The sequence below is a fragment of the Echinops telfairi genome, unplaced genomic scaffold, assembly GCF_000313985.2.
Source record: "Echinops telfairi isolate 266 unplaced genomic scaffold, ASM31398v2 ScPeMD7_9;HRSCAF=40, whole genome shotgun sequence".
Taxonomy (NCBI): domain Eukaryota; kingdom Metazoa; phylum Chordata; class Mammalia; order Afrosoricida; family Tenrecidae; genus Echinops; species Echinops telfairi.
The window spans coordinates 11,414,508-11,428,901 of record NW_022103906.1 but is presented as its reverse complement, the minus strand read 5'-3'; the positions used below and the strand labels follow the sequence as shown (position 1 = coordinate 11,428,901).

The window sequence follows — 14,394 nt, the reverse complement described above, 5'->3', positions numbered from 1 at the left end:
CAATTTACTAGAAGAAAGTATTCTTGTGTTGAGGGAGTACTTGAGTGGAGGCCCAATGTCCTTCTGCTACCTTAATACTAAACCTGTAAATGTAGGCTCATAGATCTATTTCCCCATCCTCATATATTTGTATATGTACATGTCTTTATCTAGAGCTCTATAAATATCCTTTGTTTCATTAGTGCTATACTGCACCCTGACTGGCTCATCTCCTCCTCTCGACCATTCTGTAAGGGAATATTCAGTTACCTACAGATGGGCTTTGGGTCTCCATTTCACAACCCCCCTCATTCCCATTGATATATGATTTTTTGTTCTGGGTCTTTGATGCCTGATACCTGATCCTATTGACACCTCGTGATCACACAGGCTGGTGTGCTTCTTCCATGTGCCCTTTGCTGCATCGCAGCTAGATGGCCACTTGTGTATCTTCAAGTCTTTAAGGTCCCAGACACTATGTCTTTTGATATCCGGGCACCATCAGCTTTCTTCACCATATTTGCTTATGCACCCGCTTTGTCTTCAGTGATCATGTAGGGAAAGTAAGCACCATCCACAGAATGCCATGTTAACAGAACAAAGTGTTCTTGTGTTGAGAGAGTACTTGAGTAGAGGCCCAATGTCCATCTGCTACCTTAATAGTAAACCTATAAATATATGTAGATCTATTTCCCCATCACCATATATAAATATATTTATATATGTACATGCCTGTATTTAGACCTTTATAAATGCCTTTTGTCTCCTAGTTTTCCTCTATTTCCTTTTACTTTCCTCTTGTCCCACCTATCATGTTCAGCCTTCATTTGGGTTTCAGTAATTGCTCTCGGTTACATTGCCCTTGATAAAGCCCTACCAGGCCTCCTACACCCTCCTGGTCATCGATTTTGGATCACTTGTTGTTCCCTTGTCCCTGGGTTTGTTAACACCCACTTACTTCCCCCTGCCTAGCCTTCCCCAGCCCCCCAGCACACTCCCCCACCGCCAATGGGTAGGTCCCGTTTTCTCCTCCAGATTGTTTATCCTGCCTATCTTATCTAGATAGACCTTTTGTGCAAAGATAATAATATGCACAAAAACAAGACAGAGCAAAACTAAGCAACAAAAGAAAACAAAACAGCAACAACAAAAACCTATGACAAAGAGGAAAAGTCTAGAAATAGTTCAAGGACTGTTTGTTGGCCTTTAGGAGTGTTTTCCAGTAGAGTCTGATGGGGTGCCATGCCCTGGCCCCAAAGTCTAATTTTGGTATTTCCTGGGGACTTCATTGCTCTGCTCCCCTTACTCTTCTGATGCACACCCTTAGTGTTTTGCCTCGGTGTGGTGGGGTCAGATCGGGCATCAATTCCCACACTGTCTCCAGTGCTATCCCCTGTAGTGTTATGGGTCAGAGAGGGACATTGTGTCTCATAGTGGGGCCGGCCCTATGGTCCTTTCTGTGCACTGGCTGCTCTGAGCTGGAATATCATCCTCCGGGTTATTTTTCACTTTATATCCTGTTTCCCCGAAAATAAGACAGTGTCATATTAATTTTTGCTCCCAAAGATGCGCTTATTTTTCTTTGAAGAATACAGTACACATTTATTGTTTTATTAAAAGAGACCTCGCACTTCCTGTCTGCTCTGGCTGCGCTGCAGTCAACAGGAGTTGCACGGAGGCGCCCACCACTACGGTCTAGAGTCCAGAGTTACGGTAGCTTCGGGGGGCCTTATTTTCGGGGGATGTCTTACTTTCGGGGAAACAGGGTAGGCCTAGCCATTGTATGGCGATACAGTCAGTTTTAGGTTTGAAATGTGCCTAGGGAGCCATAATCTCATAGGATTCAGTAGTCTGTAAGATAACTAAATTTGGTCTTTTAAAAATTATTTTGATTTTTGTTCCAGATTTGCTTCCTACTCTGCCCAGGACCTTCCACTGTGATCTGAATCAGAGTCATTGGTAATGGTAGCCTGGTACCACCTACTTCGTCTGATCTCTGGGTCCTGGAGGCGGAGGTTTGCGAGGTGCACTAGTCCTTCAGGCAAGTTTCCTGACACCTTTGGTTTTCTGTGCCCTTCTTTGTTCCAGATGAGGAGAGACCAACAGTTGTATCTTAAATGGTCACTTGTATGCTTTAAGATCCTAGGCGTTACGAAATTAGGCTGCGGAACACTGTCTTTGTAGGCTACATTATGCCAACTGACCTAGAAGTCTCCTGAGATGAGATTGTGGTCCTTAAGTACCCGTCCCCAGTGACTCATTCCCTTCAAGGTGTTTCGGTATCACCGAGAAACTTTCATACCTTTTCCCCATGTGCCATGAATGTCCTACTGTATACATGTATATATTTGCATTACACGTAAATACATATGTAAATACATACTTTGTCAAGCCTACCTATATACTTAGTACAATCCCAGTCACCTTCCTACACTTGTTTAGTTTCTCTACTTATGTATCATCCATCTGTAGATTACTGTTACTGTTACTATAGGATTTTGTACATAATAGTATTTTAACTCTGTTGCCTTTAACTCTTTTGCAACATGTTTTCCTCGTCCTAAAATGCCATCCTACTACCTAGAAGATGTCATATACACCTTTCCTCCTTGTCCCTGGCTACTATAATTTACCCTTTTGGTCCTTATCAATCTTCTTATTCTGCATCTTTGTGTTTGGCATCTTTCATTGGGCATAATGTCTCTGAGGTTCATCCATGCCTCAGTGCTCCATCTTTTTTAATGGGTAAATAACATTCCATTGTACAGGTGCACTTGGTTGATCCATCAGGCGATTCTATAAAACTTTGGGCTTTAATGTGTTTCAGTAGCGCAGAAGGCAAGTGTTCGCTAATTTAATGGACAAAGTGTTTCCTAGCCTGGTTTACTGTGCAGATTTTATTATAAGGTTGTGAATAAATTAAACTGCTTCTGCCCTGGGATTTAAGTCAGATCTGTGGTGGTGGGAATCTTTTTCTTTCCCACACCAACCCAGCATTTTAAAAATTCTTCTGCTGAAATACCTCACCATACTATAGCTGCTCTTTCTCTTTTTTTTCAGGGGAGAGCGTAAACACAGTCCCCTACTACCATAAATTATGCGGTCGAGTTTCCCACATTTGGGGAAATCGCAGGGGACAGCATACCCGCAGTGAAATGGATGAGCCTCGCCCTGGGAAAACCACCTTCCTGATCATGGTGTCTCCCCTGCCAGGTAAGTATATAGCTGCTCTTTCTTATGCAGCTAATTTTCTCTGGAAACAGGTAGTAGAAAATCCAAATAAAAATTTTTTTCAGGTCTGATTACACTTCTGGAAAGCTATATGTCTGTTACCATCTCAGTAAATAATCTAATCAAAGGAAAGAGAGCTAATTAAGGACAATGAGCATATATAGTTTTCTATATAAATTGCAATATTTTCTCAGTTAAAGAAGTACACATAGACCTGTGAGAATTAAAAGCACACATTCATAAGAAAACCTATAAATGAATATTCACGACAGCATTATACATAATAGCCAAAAAGTAGAAACAATCCAAATGCCCATCAAGTAATGGATAAACCATGTCAACCCACATACACTAGTATGAATTTTTGAGAGTTAGGTTAATGTGAAATATCTTCACCAAAGAAACAAACAGAATGTAACCCTTTTTTGTTGATACAGAATAGCCTGAGGAAGTGCTGCCAGGTACACATTAGACTGCTAAAGTGAGGCTGGCAGTTCAAATGTGCTAGCCACTTGGAAGGAGGATATCTGTTCTTGTAGGGATTTACAGCCTCAGAAATCCTTTTTTTTTTTTTTTGGTCCGAAGAGTCAGAATGGAATAGATGGTTTGTTTGTTGTGTTGATTGAGAAGTCATATTACAATCCTAAATTAGGGCCATAAACTGGTCCATGCTGGATATCTTTTATAATATCTGATCAAATAGTCGTTCATCACCATTTCATCACCACTGAGTCAATTCTGACTCAGAGGAGTCCTGGTGGCATAGTGGATTAAGAACTGGACTTCTACCTACAAGGTGTCAGCAGTTGGACACCATCAGCTACCCTGTGGAAGAAAGACCAAGCTTTCTCCTCCTATAAAGAGTTATAAACTTGGGAACGCACAGGAGCAGCTCTATTCTGTATGCACAGCCCAATAACCAGGAGGTCTTAATTAACTGCTCCAGCGAAAGTTCACCATGCTGAGCTTCCGGACAACTCCAGAGGGACTGAGTCCTAAACAGAAATAAAATGATCTGTACATTTTTTCCTAGACAATACCTAGTATCTGTTCTGACTTGTTTCCAGTTCCAGGTTGCCTCAATGTCTACCTGGGACCAAAGAAAATCTGTTTTACCCCTTAACTATGTTTCTAAAGGATATATATGGTAGTGGCTGGGTACAACAGAATTTTAGTTGCATTATATTCTAGAAATATAAAAATTAATTCCATTTTAGAAACTATAATCTCAGTATATAGGAGAAGTTTCATGTTTCACTTAGGAAATTTTACATAAATAATTCCAATTGCAGTGTATCTAATATATATCACAGATCTCTATAACTGGGTAACTGAAGTCAATGAGATAAAGTAACTTGCTCAAAGTCATACAAATAGTCTACAGCCTAGTTTAAAATTTTTTTTATTAAGTAGCAAGATAAAACTATAAATATATAGGTTGGAGATAAATGAAGCAAAAGCAATAAAAAAGAAAAACTTGAATAGTCACAGCACATGGTAAAATAGTCTTTTGCTTTATTTTTTTTTTGTTTACTGCTTTGTGTGTCTGTGTCTTTTGTCTTTAAATTTCTCTCCCTTCTCTCTCTCCTCCTCCTCCCAAAGACCCCCCCCATAATCATGAAAGTCTGTTTCTTTGGGTATACAAAACTTTTATTGTTGATTTTTCATGTTTTACAATAATGGTGTCTCATACAGTACCCGTCTCTACAGGACTAACAACCTGAGTTGATGGTCTTCCGCACTCACCATGCCATAAGGGGTCTGGTGGTTTTATCATGGCTCTGTACAAATAGAGGTGAAATAAAATGTCTGAAGAAAGAAATAGCCCCTCGATATAAAACTATTTCTAATATGTTATATTAAAAAAAAATTACTAATCACTGATAGGTGAAATCCTCACAAAAAATAAGAGGGCACTGAAGAAAGGATAAGATGATAATCGGGCATAGCAAGGGGAAGGAAGAGAGAAATCGAAACCAGAGTACAGAACAGGGACGTGGGACAGTCTGTTGGGCACATGGAAGGAGCTAGTCAGAATCAACAATGACAAGTACACTGGACTCAGGTTACTCGGAGCTTAAAAATGAGGCTGCTGCACTTACTGATTGTGGGGCATCGAAGGACAAAGGCCAATGGAGAGACATACTCTAGAGGCTAAGAAATACGGGTATAAACAATGAAGTCTGAATTAAGGCAGAAGTGATGCAAATTTAAAAGAGAAAGCAAGGACATAATACATAGATACAGAAACATTTATATAGATACATAAATATCTATATAAAAATCTACTAAACCCTCCTCCCTGGGGGACGAACAACAGAAAAGTGGGTGAAGGGAGACGTCAGACAGGGCAGGATATGACAAAATAAACAATTTATAAATTATCAAGGGCTCATGAGGGAGGGGAAAAAATGAGGACCTGATGCCGGGGCCTTAAGTGGAGAGCAAATGTTTTGAGAATGACGAGGGCAATGAATGTACAAATGTGCTTTACACAATTGATGTATGTATGAATTGTGATAAGAGTTGTATGAGCCCCTAATAAAACGATTAAAAAAACAACTATAGATACTTAAGTATCAGCTGTCTGTGCTTTCTCTTTTAAATTTATATATATATACACACACTGAATTAGCAACTAATTGCATGAGCGGACAGAGGAGTAGAGACAGTGACAAGGTGGCGCTATAAATAGAAACAATGGTCAGGAAGAGCTGGGGGTGGGAGAGAGACAGTCTGTGTGGGGTGGGGTGGGGTGAGGCACACAAAGCAGAGGTGGGTGAATAGGTGGCAGGTAGAGAAGGAGGGCAGGAGTCCAAATTGGACAGGTTTGAAGCTGCAGTAGTAAACCCTGATGAATCGGTTGGCCTGTAAGGGGGCCCGAGTGAGTCAGAGGCACCCATCTGGGAAGCCTGGGGCTAAGACTCAGAATACTAAAGGAGGAGAGACCAAAAGGCAAGCAAGCATGCTTCATTAGAGAGAACAACAGCAGAGTAATGAAAAATCCAGAGGAGAACGCTAAGGAGAGGTGTGATATTAACCTTCATGTGTGCACGTGAAAGTACAAGACTTCAAAGAATTCACAGAAAAATGGAATTAAAAGAGAATGGAAGTTTTCTATGAACCTTTTGAAATCTCCTCCCATACAATATACACACAACTCACTATTTATTTCTATAATAAAGCCAATTTTTAGTTGCTTATAAAAGCAATTAAGTCCATAAACAGCTATGTAGAAATCAAATATGGGAATGGAGAAAATAATAAAAACACTTTACAGATCATGGGCAAATTATATAGCAGTAAATTACTGGAGGGTCGATGCAGTCAAATGTCAGTGAAAGGAATTACCCAACAAATGAATGAAACATAACTTCTTCAAAGTAAAGAAACTTTAAGATATGAGGAAAGAAAAAAAAATCTAGAAACTATAAGATAATCAAAATGAACTAAATAAATGAACTCCCAAACAGAGCAGTGTTGGCTTAGTGGAGACTGGATGGTAGAGTCGATTAGCATAGATTCTAAGAATTTGTCAATTGCTGAAAGGAGAAAACAAACAAAATAACCTAGGACTGAGAAGTGGCAAGACAGAAATACCACCACCAGTGACGCTGTGAATTACAAGGGAGAAACAAGGTTGGGTGTTGGGTGCAGTCAAGGAAGAGTTGCATAAGGCCAAGGCAAGGATGGTCACAATGAGGCCAAAACAGGTTCAGAGGGAGCGAGGAGGGCAGGGGAAATTAGGAGGAGGCTCTATAATTAGCAGGGCTAAGTGCAGAATTAGAACTAGGGGGTTCTTTACTCATATATTATTAAGAACATCGAGGTAGTGCAGGACCCTGCACAACAAAATGGGATTTTCCCCTAAAGCCACCAAAAATGACCTTAACCTAGCCAACATTTTTATTTTAGCTTAGTGAGACTCATTTTGGACTTCTGGCATCCAGAAACATGAGGATAAACTTTCAAACAACAAACTTTTTGGTAAGTTTTTACAGTAGCCATAAAAGCTAATATACTAGTTTAGCCTACCAATGGGATTAACAAAGAATGTGTCTTTTTCTACAAACGTGGGCCAATGCTAGATAATAAAGATAGTAATTTCTCTTTAAACATTTGCAAAAACTTAAGTATTCTGCTAGGTATGGTTAAAAGAAAACACTGTGGGGCTTATATCATGGTTTGGGAAGTGGATTCATGTGTTTAAGATTCAAATTTCCTTAAAGGAAAAAAAACACATCCAAATTGTTTCTAAGAAAAACTAGTTAACATTAAATACAGTAGAACCTTGGTACTCAACTGCATCAGTACTCGTAATCGGATTTTGACTCGAAATGTCGAGAAAATTTTGCCTCAGAGCTGGAACAAAACCGGGCAACCCAACGCGACGCATGTGACTTTTGTACACAAAAGCGGCGCGTGTTCCGGTCACCCAGCGTTAGGTTGGCGTGATTAGTGCACATTGTTGAAACCTTCTGCGGCTGTGTTCCAAGCGTTTTGCCTTGGCTATAGTTGTTGTGACTTTTTGTACTATTTTTAGATAAAAAATAAGGGTCCTAAGAGAGTTTTTTGAAAAGAATCATCATGATTAGGAACTGGTCAACCCTGTTATCAATACTGCTGATGATAATTTAGTAAATCCTTTAGAAAACAGCAGACCACATTAGACAGATTTTGTTTTAAAGCAGTGGTTATCAACCTTCCTAATGCCGTGACCCTTTCATACAGTTCCTCATGTTGGGGTGACCCTCCAAACCATAAAACTATTTTCGTTGCTACTTCATCACTGCAATTTTGCTACTGTTATGAATCAAGCAACCCCTGTGAAAGGGTCTCCCCAAGGGGGTCGTGACCCACAGATTGAAAACCGCTGTTTTAGAGAAAGCCAGCCAGGCCCTAGTGAAAAAGGCAAAGAAGGGGGGGAAAACTCTTGAAAAGCAGTGACCAGTTGACTTTATGGAAGGGGATTCCCCTTCCGAACAATGGCTCTCTCTCCATCCTTCCTCTCACATCCACAGCTCCAGATCCTCATCAATCTCAAGGTATGCGCCATACTGTAGTTGGTAAAACTTTTTTAATGTATACTACTTAATTCTGAACTTACTTACTTTGAAATCTGTGTAATGTTTTGTATAAAAAAGGTAAGGTTAGGCTAAAAACTTGGTCAAGAATGGACTAATCTGTTTTCTGTTATTTCTTTTATTTATTTAATACTTTTATTGGGGGCTCTTACAGTTCGTATCATAATCCATACCTACATCCACTGTGTCAAGCACATTTGTACATATGTTGCCATCATCATTTTCAAAGCATTTTCTTTCCACTTGAGTCCTTTGTATCAGCTCATTTCTCCCTCCTTTATGAACCCCTGATAACTTATAAACTATTATTTTCATCTTACATCATCCGCTGTCTCCCTTCACTCACTTTTCTGTTGTTCGGCCCCCTGGGAGGGGGTTATGTGTCGATCCTTGAGATTGAGTCCCCCTTTCTTCTCCCACCTCCCCCTTACCCTCCTGGTATCTCTCTTCTCATACTTCTTATGGGAAAAATTTATTCAGAACTCAACTGCATCGCATCTCAATGCTGCTTCTAGACCGGATTAGCGTCGAGCTCTGGGGCTCTACTGTACTTCATTCACTGAGAAAGGCTTGGGCTTTAAAGCAGTACCTGAATAGGACCTCAGTTAATCTTCCTGTTTTCCATTTCCATGTTTCCTGTGCTATCTTTTCTTTTTTGTAATGAAACTTAGGTTTCTTCTATAAATACTATAACCACATGGTGTGGTTGAAGCACAAACATTTGACAATGTCAGGTTAAGCAGCATCCCACAGGAAGATGGCAAGGCTGTTCACATAACGATTTACAGCCTCACAAACTACCCAGAGCTGCTGTGAGTTAGGTACTGACTTGATGACAGTGGATCTGATTTTGGTAACCTGCTGGGGACATGAGAACTTATACGTGCATTTACACCTGTGGTTTTCAAGTTCTAGAATGCTCCAGAATCATTTGGAAGGCTTGTGAATTCAACTGCTGAGTCCACCCCCTAAAATTCCAAGCCCAACAGATGTGGGCTGGATTAGAAGAATTTGTCTTTCAAGTACATTCTCCCGCAGTACAGATGCAACAGGTACACTAACTTGAGAACCACCGATTGAGAGTTTAGACCACTGGTTCTCAACCCTCCTAATGCCATGACCTTTTAATATAGTTCCACATGTTGTGGTGACCCCCAACCATAAAATTATTTTCATTGCTACTTTGTAACTGTAATTTTGCTACTGTTATGAATTGTAATGTAAATATCTGATAGGTATGATGTATTTTCAGTGTTACAAATTGAACATAATTAAACATAATTAAAGCATAATGATTAATTACAAAACAATATGTAATTATATATTGCGAAATAATTATGTGTTTTCCCATGGTCTTAGGTGACCCCTGTGAAAAGGTCATTTGACCCCCAAAAGGGTAGCGACCCACAGGTGAAGAACCGCTGGTTTAGACCATACCGTGAGAGAAACAGAAATTCACAAAAGAGCAGCTGAAAAAAATGTGAAGAGGCAGGAGAAGTAAACAAAAATAACATCTGTTTTACTGAAAGTTTATATGAAAATAGCCTCAAGGCTTTTAAAGCTATTAAACATTTTTCATAGTCAAACCACATGATGCTACAGACCAAGAAGGTGACCTGATCGCCCTCTAAAGGGAAAAGCAGGAATGCACTCGCTTGCTAGACACATTGCTGTCTACTTCGGTTAGCTCTTTGTAGTAGATAATTTTGGGTCAACTTGGTTGGGCCAGGATTCTCAGTAGTTTGGCAGCTAAGGATTAGTAATCCTTCATTGTGGGAAACAGAAAGATTTCTCCCAAGTTGTCTCCCCCAAATATATGCCAAACTTAGCTGCTTGCTACACTGTGTAAATGACTATACACTTGGAGGTTAACAGAAGCAGGTCAGGGGTTATTCTCCCTAAGGGTTATCAGCCATCTAGAGCAATCAGACTGTATGGTCTGTCCCACACTAAGTAGGGCCTACTCCCTTCTGATAAGGACAGTTGTAGATTTGTTTCTCTGAGCGAGAGCCCAGGGAGATCAAACCCACTCAAGGGTAACCAAGGTTCGGCCACCATCATGAATCTATGGTCCACCCTGCTTGTCACATGTACACCTGTAGCTCATCCCCTTCCTGTTACACCTATGCCCACTGTATATCCCCTTCCTATTGCTTGTATTGCCTATTGCACAATCCCTTCCAGTGATGTATGTCTTTACCTATAATTAGGAGCCACGCACACTCCCAAAGAGATATAAGCCATAGTTAGCAGTAAATCTCTCTCTCCTGCCCTGTACCACCCAAGAGGAGCTCAGGTGAGCATGCTGCCATGAAATGAGTCTGACTCCATTACTTCACTCTCTTTTATATATTTCTTATTATCTATGACTTTACTGTAATCTTTACTTATTATCGCTGCACAATTGTACCAATCGAACCCGCAATTAGTCTTGGGGGGCTGGCCTTCCCCTTCACTTCATGATGTGACCTATCACAATGTAATCAACTGCTGCGCTTTTTGTTGTGTCTGGATCCTGCACTTGGCTCTTCCACCTCCAGTTCTTTGAGCCAGTGGAGTGGCCTGCCACCTCACCTGCTGACCTTGAATTCAATACTTTCTCCAGTTACAACCATAACCTGTTAAACTTGCATTCATTCACTTCTGCAAACCACCAGCAGCCTGGGGGGTCTCTTAGTGTCCACTTCTACAACTGTATGAGTCATGTTCTTGATATAAATTTCTCTCTACACACACACACACACACACACACACACACACACACACACAGTCAGTGCCAAGCTCCCAGCCAAATGTAACACAAGAGAATAATGTTGATCATATGAAAGAGACGAGCCATTCCCACTGAGTTTGGTCCAAAGTGCAGAATTGTGAAAAATAATTGTTACTATTTGTAATCAGTTAGGTTCTTACATAGAAAATTCAAACCAAAAAGTGATACCATTTTAAACATTGCAGTAATTGTGGACCTGGAGAGAGTTAAGTCGGGTTTTATTGATTTATTAGATGCATGGATGATTAAAAGGAAAGAGTTTAGGATGACTCTTAGGCTTTGGGTGGATTATAGCGTTACCAACTAGGAAATGTGTGAAATATGTAGAAAGTGCATCTTCAACATACTGTGTTTGAGATATGCTTATGGCCAGACAAATGAAATTCTTTATAGGGGGACTATATATACAGATTAGGGTTCGTCAGAGGTATAAATAATAAAAATCTTTTTTGTGTCATTAGAAGTCAAATAAACGGTGGTTAGAGCCATAACATTTGATGAAGACCACAAAGAAAAACATTTAAGGTGAAGATGAAAGATATTAGAGACAACATAAAAGACTTTATTTAGAAAAGAGTGGATCAGAGAGGAGGTCAAACAAATGAAAAAGGAAACTAAGGAAGAACTGCCAGAGAGGGGAGCGAGCAGCACTGCAAGATGGAGGGAGATACTTCCATTTAAACAGTATTCAGAATTCCCTAGCAGATCCCAAGGAACTGAGAATGAATGAGAAAGGAGAAAGTGCGGCCCAAAAGGTAGCCCATGCATTCAGAGGGCTTTGCTATTATGGGAACAAAGATATGACAGCAGTAAGAAGATAAGGATTTGAGAAAGAGGGTTGGTTTTTGTTTTATTTTTAATGGCAAAGGGCAACAAAGGTAACATTATGCTAAAGAACAACAGGCCTGGCCACCCTGGTGATAGAGCAAGAGGGGTTGACAGAACGGAAAGAAAATTAAACGAGCCCTCTTATTCCTGAGTATCCTGGCTACTGGGTTCGCATATCTGTAATAAGATAAACAAATTACAAAGTTAAAAATGTGCGGGGGGAGGTAAGATCCTTGCTGCCAGACTGCTGTCTCATCCCACCACAGGGGTGGGCCTGCTCCCTGCTGCTGGGGGCAATGGACAGGCTCCTGTAGGCGGAGTTTTCACCCTACAGATAATAGTTCCTATGGAGACCCAGAGCCCACCCCCTCATTGCTGTGTAACCAATAGTGCAGCCTGTCCCTGTGATGTATGTCTCTACCTGTAATTAGTGAGCTGGCATTTCCCCAAAAGGTATATAGGTGTGGGTCAGCAATATAGAGCGCTCTGACCTCTGGGACCTCTCTGACTCTCTCTGGCTCCTCTCTCTTCCCCCTCTCCCCTATTCCCTTGCCCTCCTCCCCTTCTCCCTCTCTCCACGTGGACCACCAAGCTGGACTGAGGTGAGCAATGCTACAATGTAATGTGTCTGACTGCATTATTGTAATATCTCTCATGCTCTCGATGACTTTAAGATAATACTTATATATCTCAACCGTACAATTGTGCATTACTAAATCCGAGTAGTAGTCATAGTAGTAGCAGTGGGTGGGGGCTGGCCCTTCACCCCTCCGCGCCACTTTTAATTTAATACTACAAAAATGCTTATCATTCTAAGTTATTTCATATGCATCTGTCATTGCTTTTAAAGGATCTTGTGAGAATTTCTCTCTATCCATTTTGTAACTCACAGACATGTGGCATTTAAATTAATAATTCATTTCTTCTGGTGTTGGCAAAAGCCACATTCTGAATGTTCACATGCCAAATATGGGTTGAATAGAGCAGACCTAGAATAATGCCATTACTGCAGACAAGCTCTATTAGACAGCTCTACCATGCTCAAACCAAACCCATTGTCCCAACTCAATCTGGGCTCAGCGCAAGCCTGCATCACAGACCCTGGCAAATATCAGGAGCAAGGCCCTTTCTCCAGGAGTGTCTGCTCATGGACACCTGGAGGTTACACATTAATTCACAATCTTCAATCTGCAATGACAGCTCTAAGAGTACAGCGTAACTGCTGTTTTGAACGATACTTAAAATGCAGCCCTATGGTCACTGTTTTGTGTTTATTTTCCAATTTGGTTAAAGCTTATGGGTATCAGTTATTCAATTTTCTGGAACATGGATAATATTTAAGAATATTCCCAGTGTTAGAAACATTAATAACTTCCATGTACTATGAACCAACTTTCTGTAGTAGTCTCTAATAGGATTCTTCACATACCTTTGAATTCAATTTTTAAATATGATTAAGTATACTCATGAGGCAGGGGTACGTGCACACATAAAAATGGGGCATTTAAAAGCTTGTAAAAATGGAATTAAAGATCATAGAATTTCCCCATAAACTTATTGAACTCCCCTCATACTATGCATACCCCACCCCTCATTATGTATACCTCTAACATCAGTTTGAAAATGAAACATGTTCTAGTGACATAATCATGTGCATAGGAAAGGTTTTATGTACCAAAGCACAAGAATATATACATACACCAGCAGACTTATGTTGAAGATCTCTGACATATATTAAAATATGTAAATGAATTAAGAAGCCCATGACCCATGCGATGATACATATATTCAAAAAACTGTCACAAAACATAAATGCAGACATACATTGATAACTGCAATAACATGATTATCCCGATTAAGTGATTCACGTGACTATTTTGATTTCTGAGTGCATATACAAGTCATGCGTACATCCTGATACAGTGTGTTAAGTGTACAATAGTATTATGTAGAAGTGTGAACTACTGTGAGGATTGTCAAAATGTGACACGGAGACATAAAGTGAGCACTGTTGGAAAATGGCACTAACAGAGATGCTTGAGGTAGGGTTGCCACAAATATTCAGTTTGTAAAGAACAAAATTTCTGCAAACTGTAATCAAGTGAAGCACGGTAAAACTAGAGATGCCTAGATCATCTCCAGAGAAAGAACAGAGAAGACCATAGTCTTTAAATTTATAAATATAGTCATATTTTTACTTGCCTTCTTGAGCAGCAAATGCTTGACTAGCTGAAAGAACTTTGGTTAGTTCCATATCAAGTCTTGTTCCTTCTGGATAAATCACAAGAAACATCTGTGGGTATAAAGAAAATTTGGGTATTTTTATGTGTGCTTTTCATGTTGTTGTTAACTGACAAATGCTAACTCTATTAAGGCTAAAGGAAAATTTCTTACAGTGGAAAAATATGCATTAATTTACATATGACTTTTATGACAAGCAGAACCACTAAACCACAAACCCCAAACCCAACCAAACCCACTGCCACTGACTCCCTAACA

The 14,394-nt window shown here is 40.1% G+C and overlaps 1 protein-coding gene and 1 non-coding gene across 2 annotated transcripts in view; both read right to left on the bottom strand.

Moving 5' to 3' along the window:
• AGPAT5 (1-acylglycerol-3-phosphate O-acyltransferase 5) overlaps window positions 1–14,394 on the bottom strand; it is a 73,788-nt gene that overhangs the window by 14,074 nt on the left and 45,320 nt on the right. Inside the window, exon 5 of the mRNA XM_013005922.2 lies at window positions 14,098–14,188. Coding sequence (XP_012861376.2) covers window positions 14,098–14,188 — 91 coding nt within the window. The remainder of the gene's footprint in view (window positions 1–14,097; window positions 14,189–14,394) is intronic.
• On the bottom strand, window positions 3,037–3,200 carry LOC115868391. Its single transcript, XR_004045564.1, has one exon. It is a non-coding gene; the product is annotated as a U1 spliceosomal RNA (small nuclear RNA).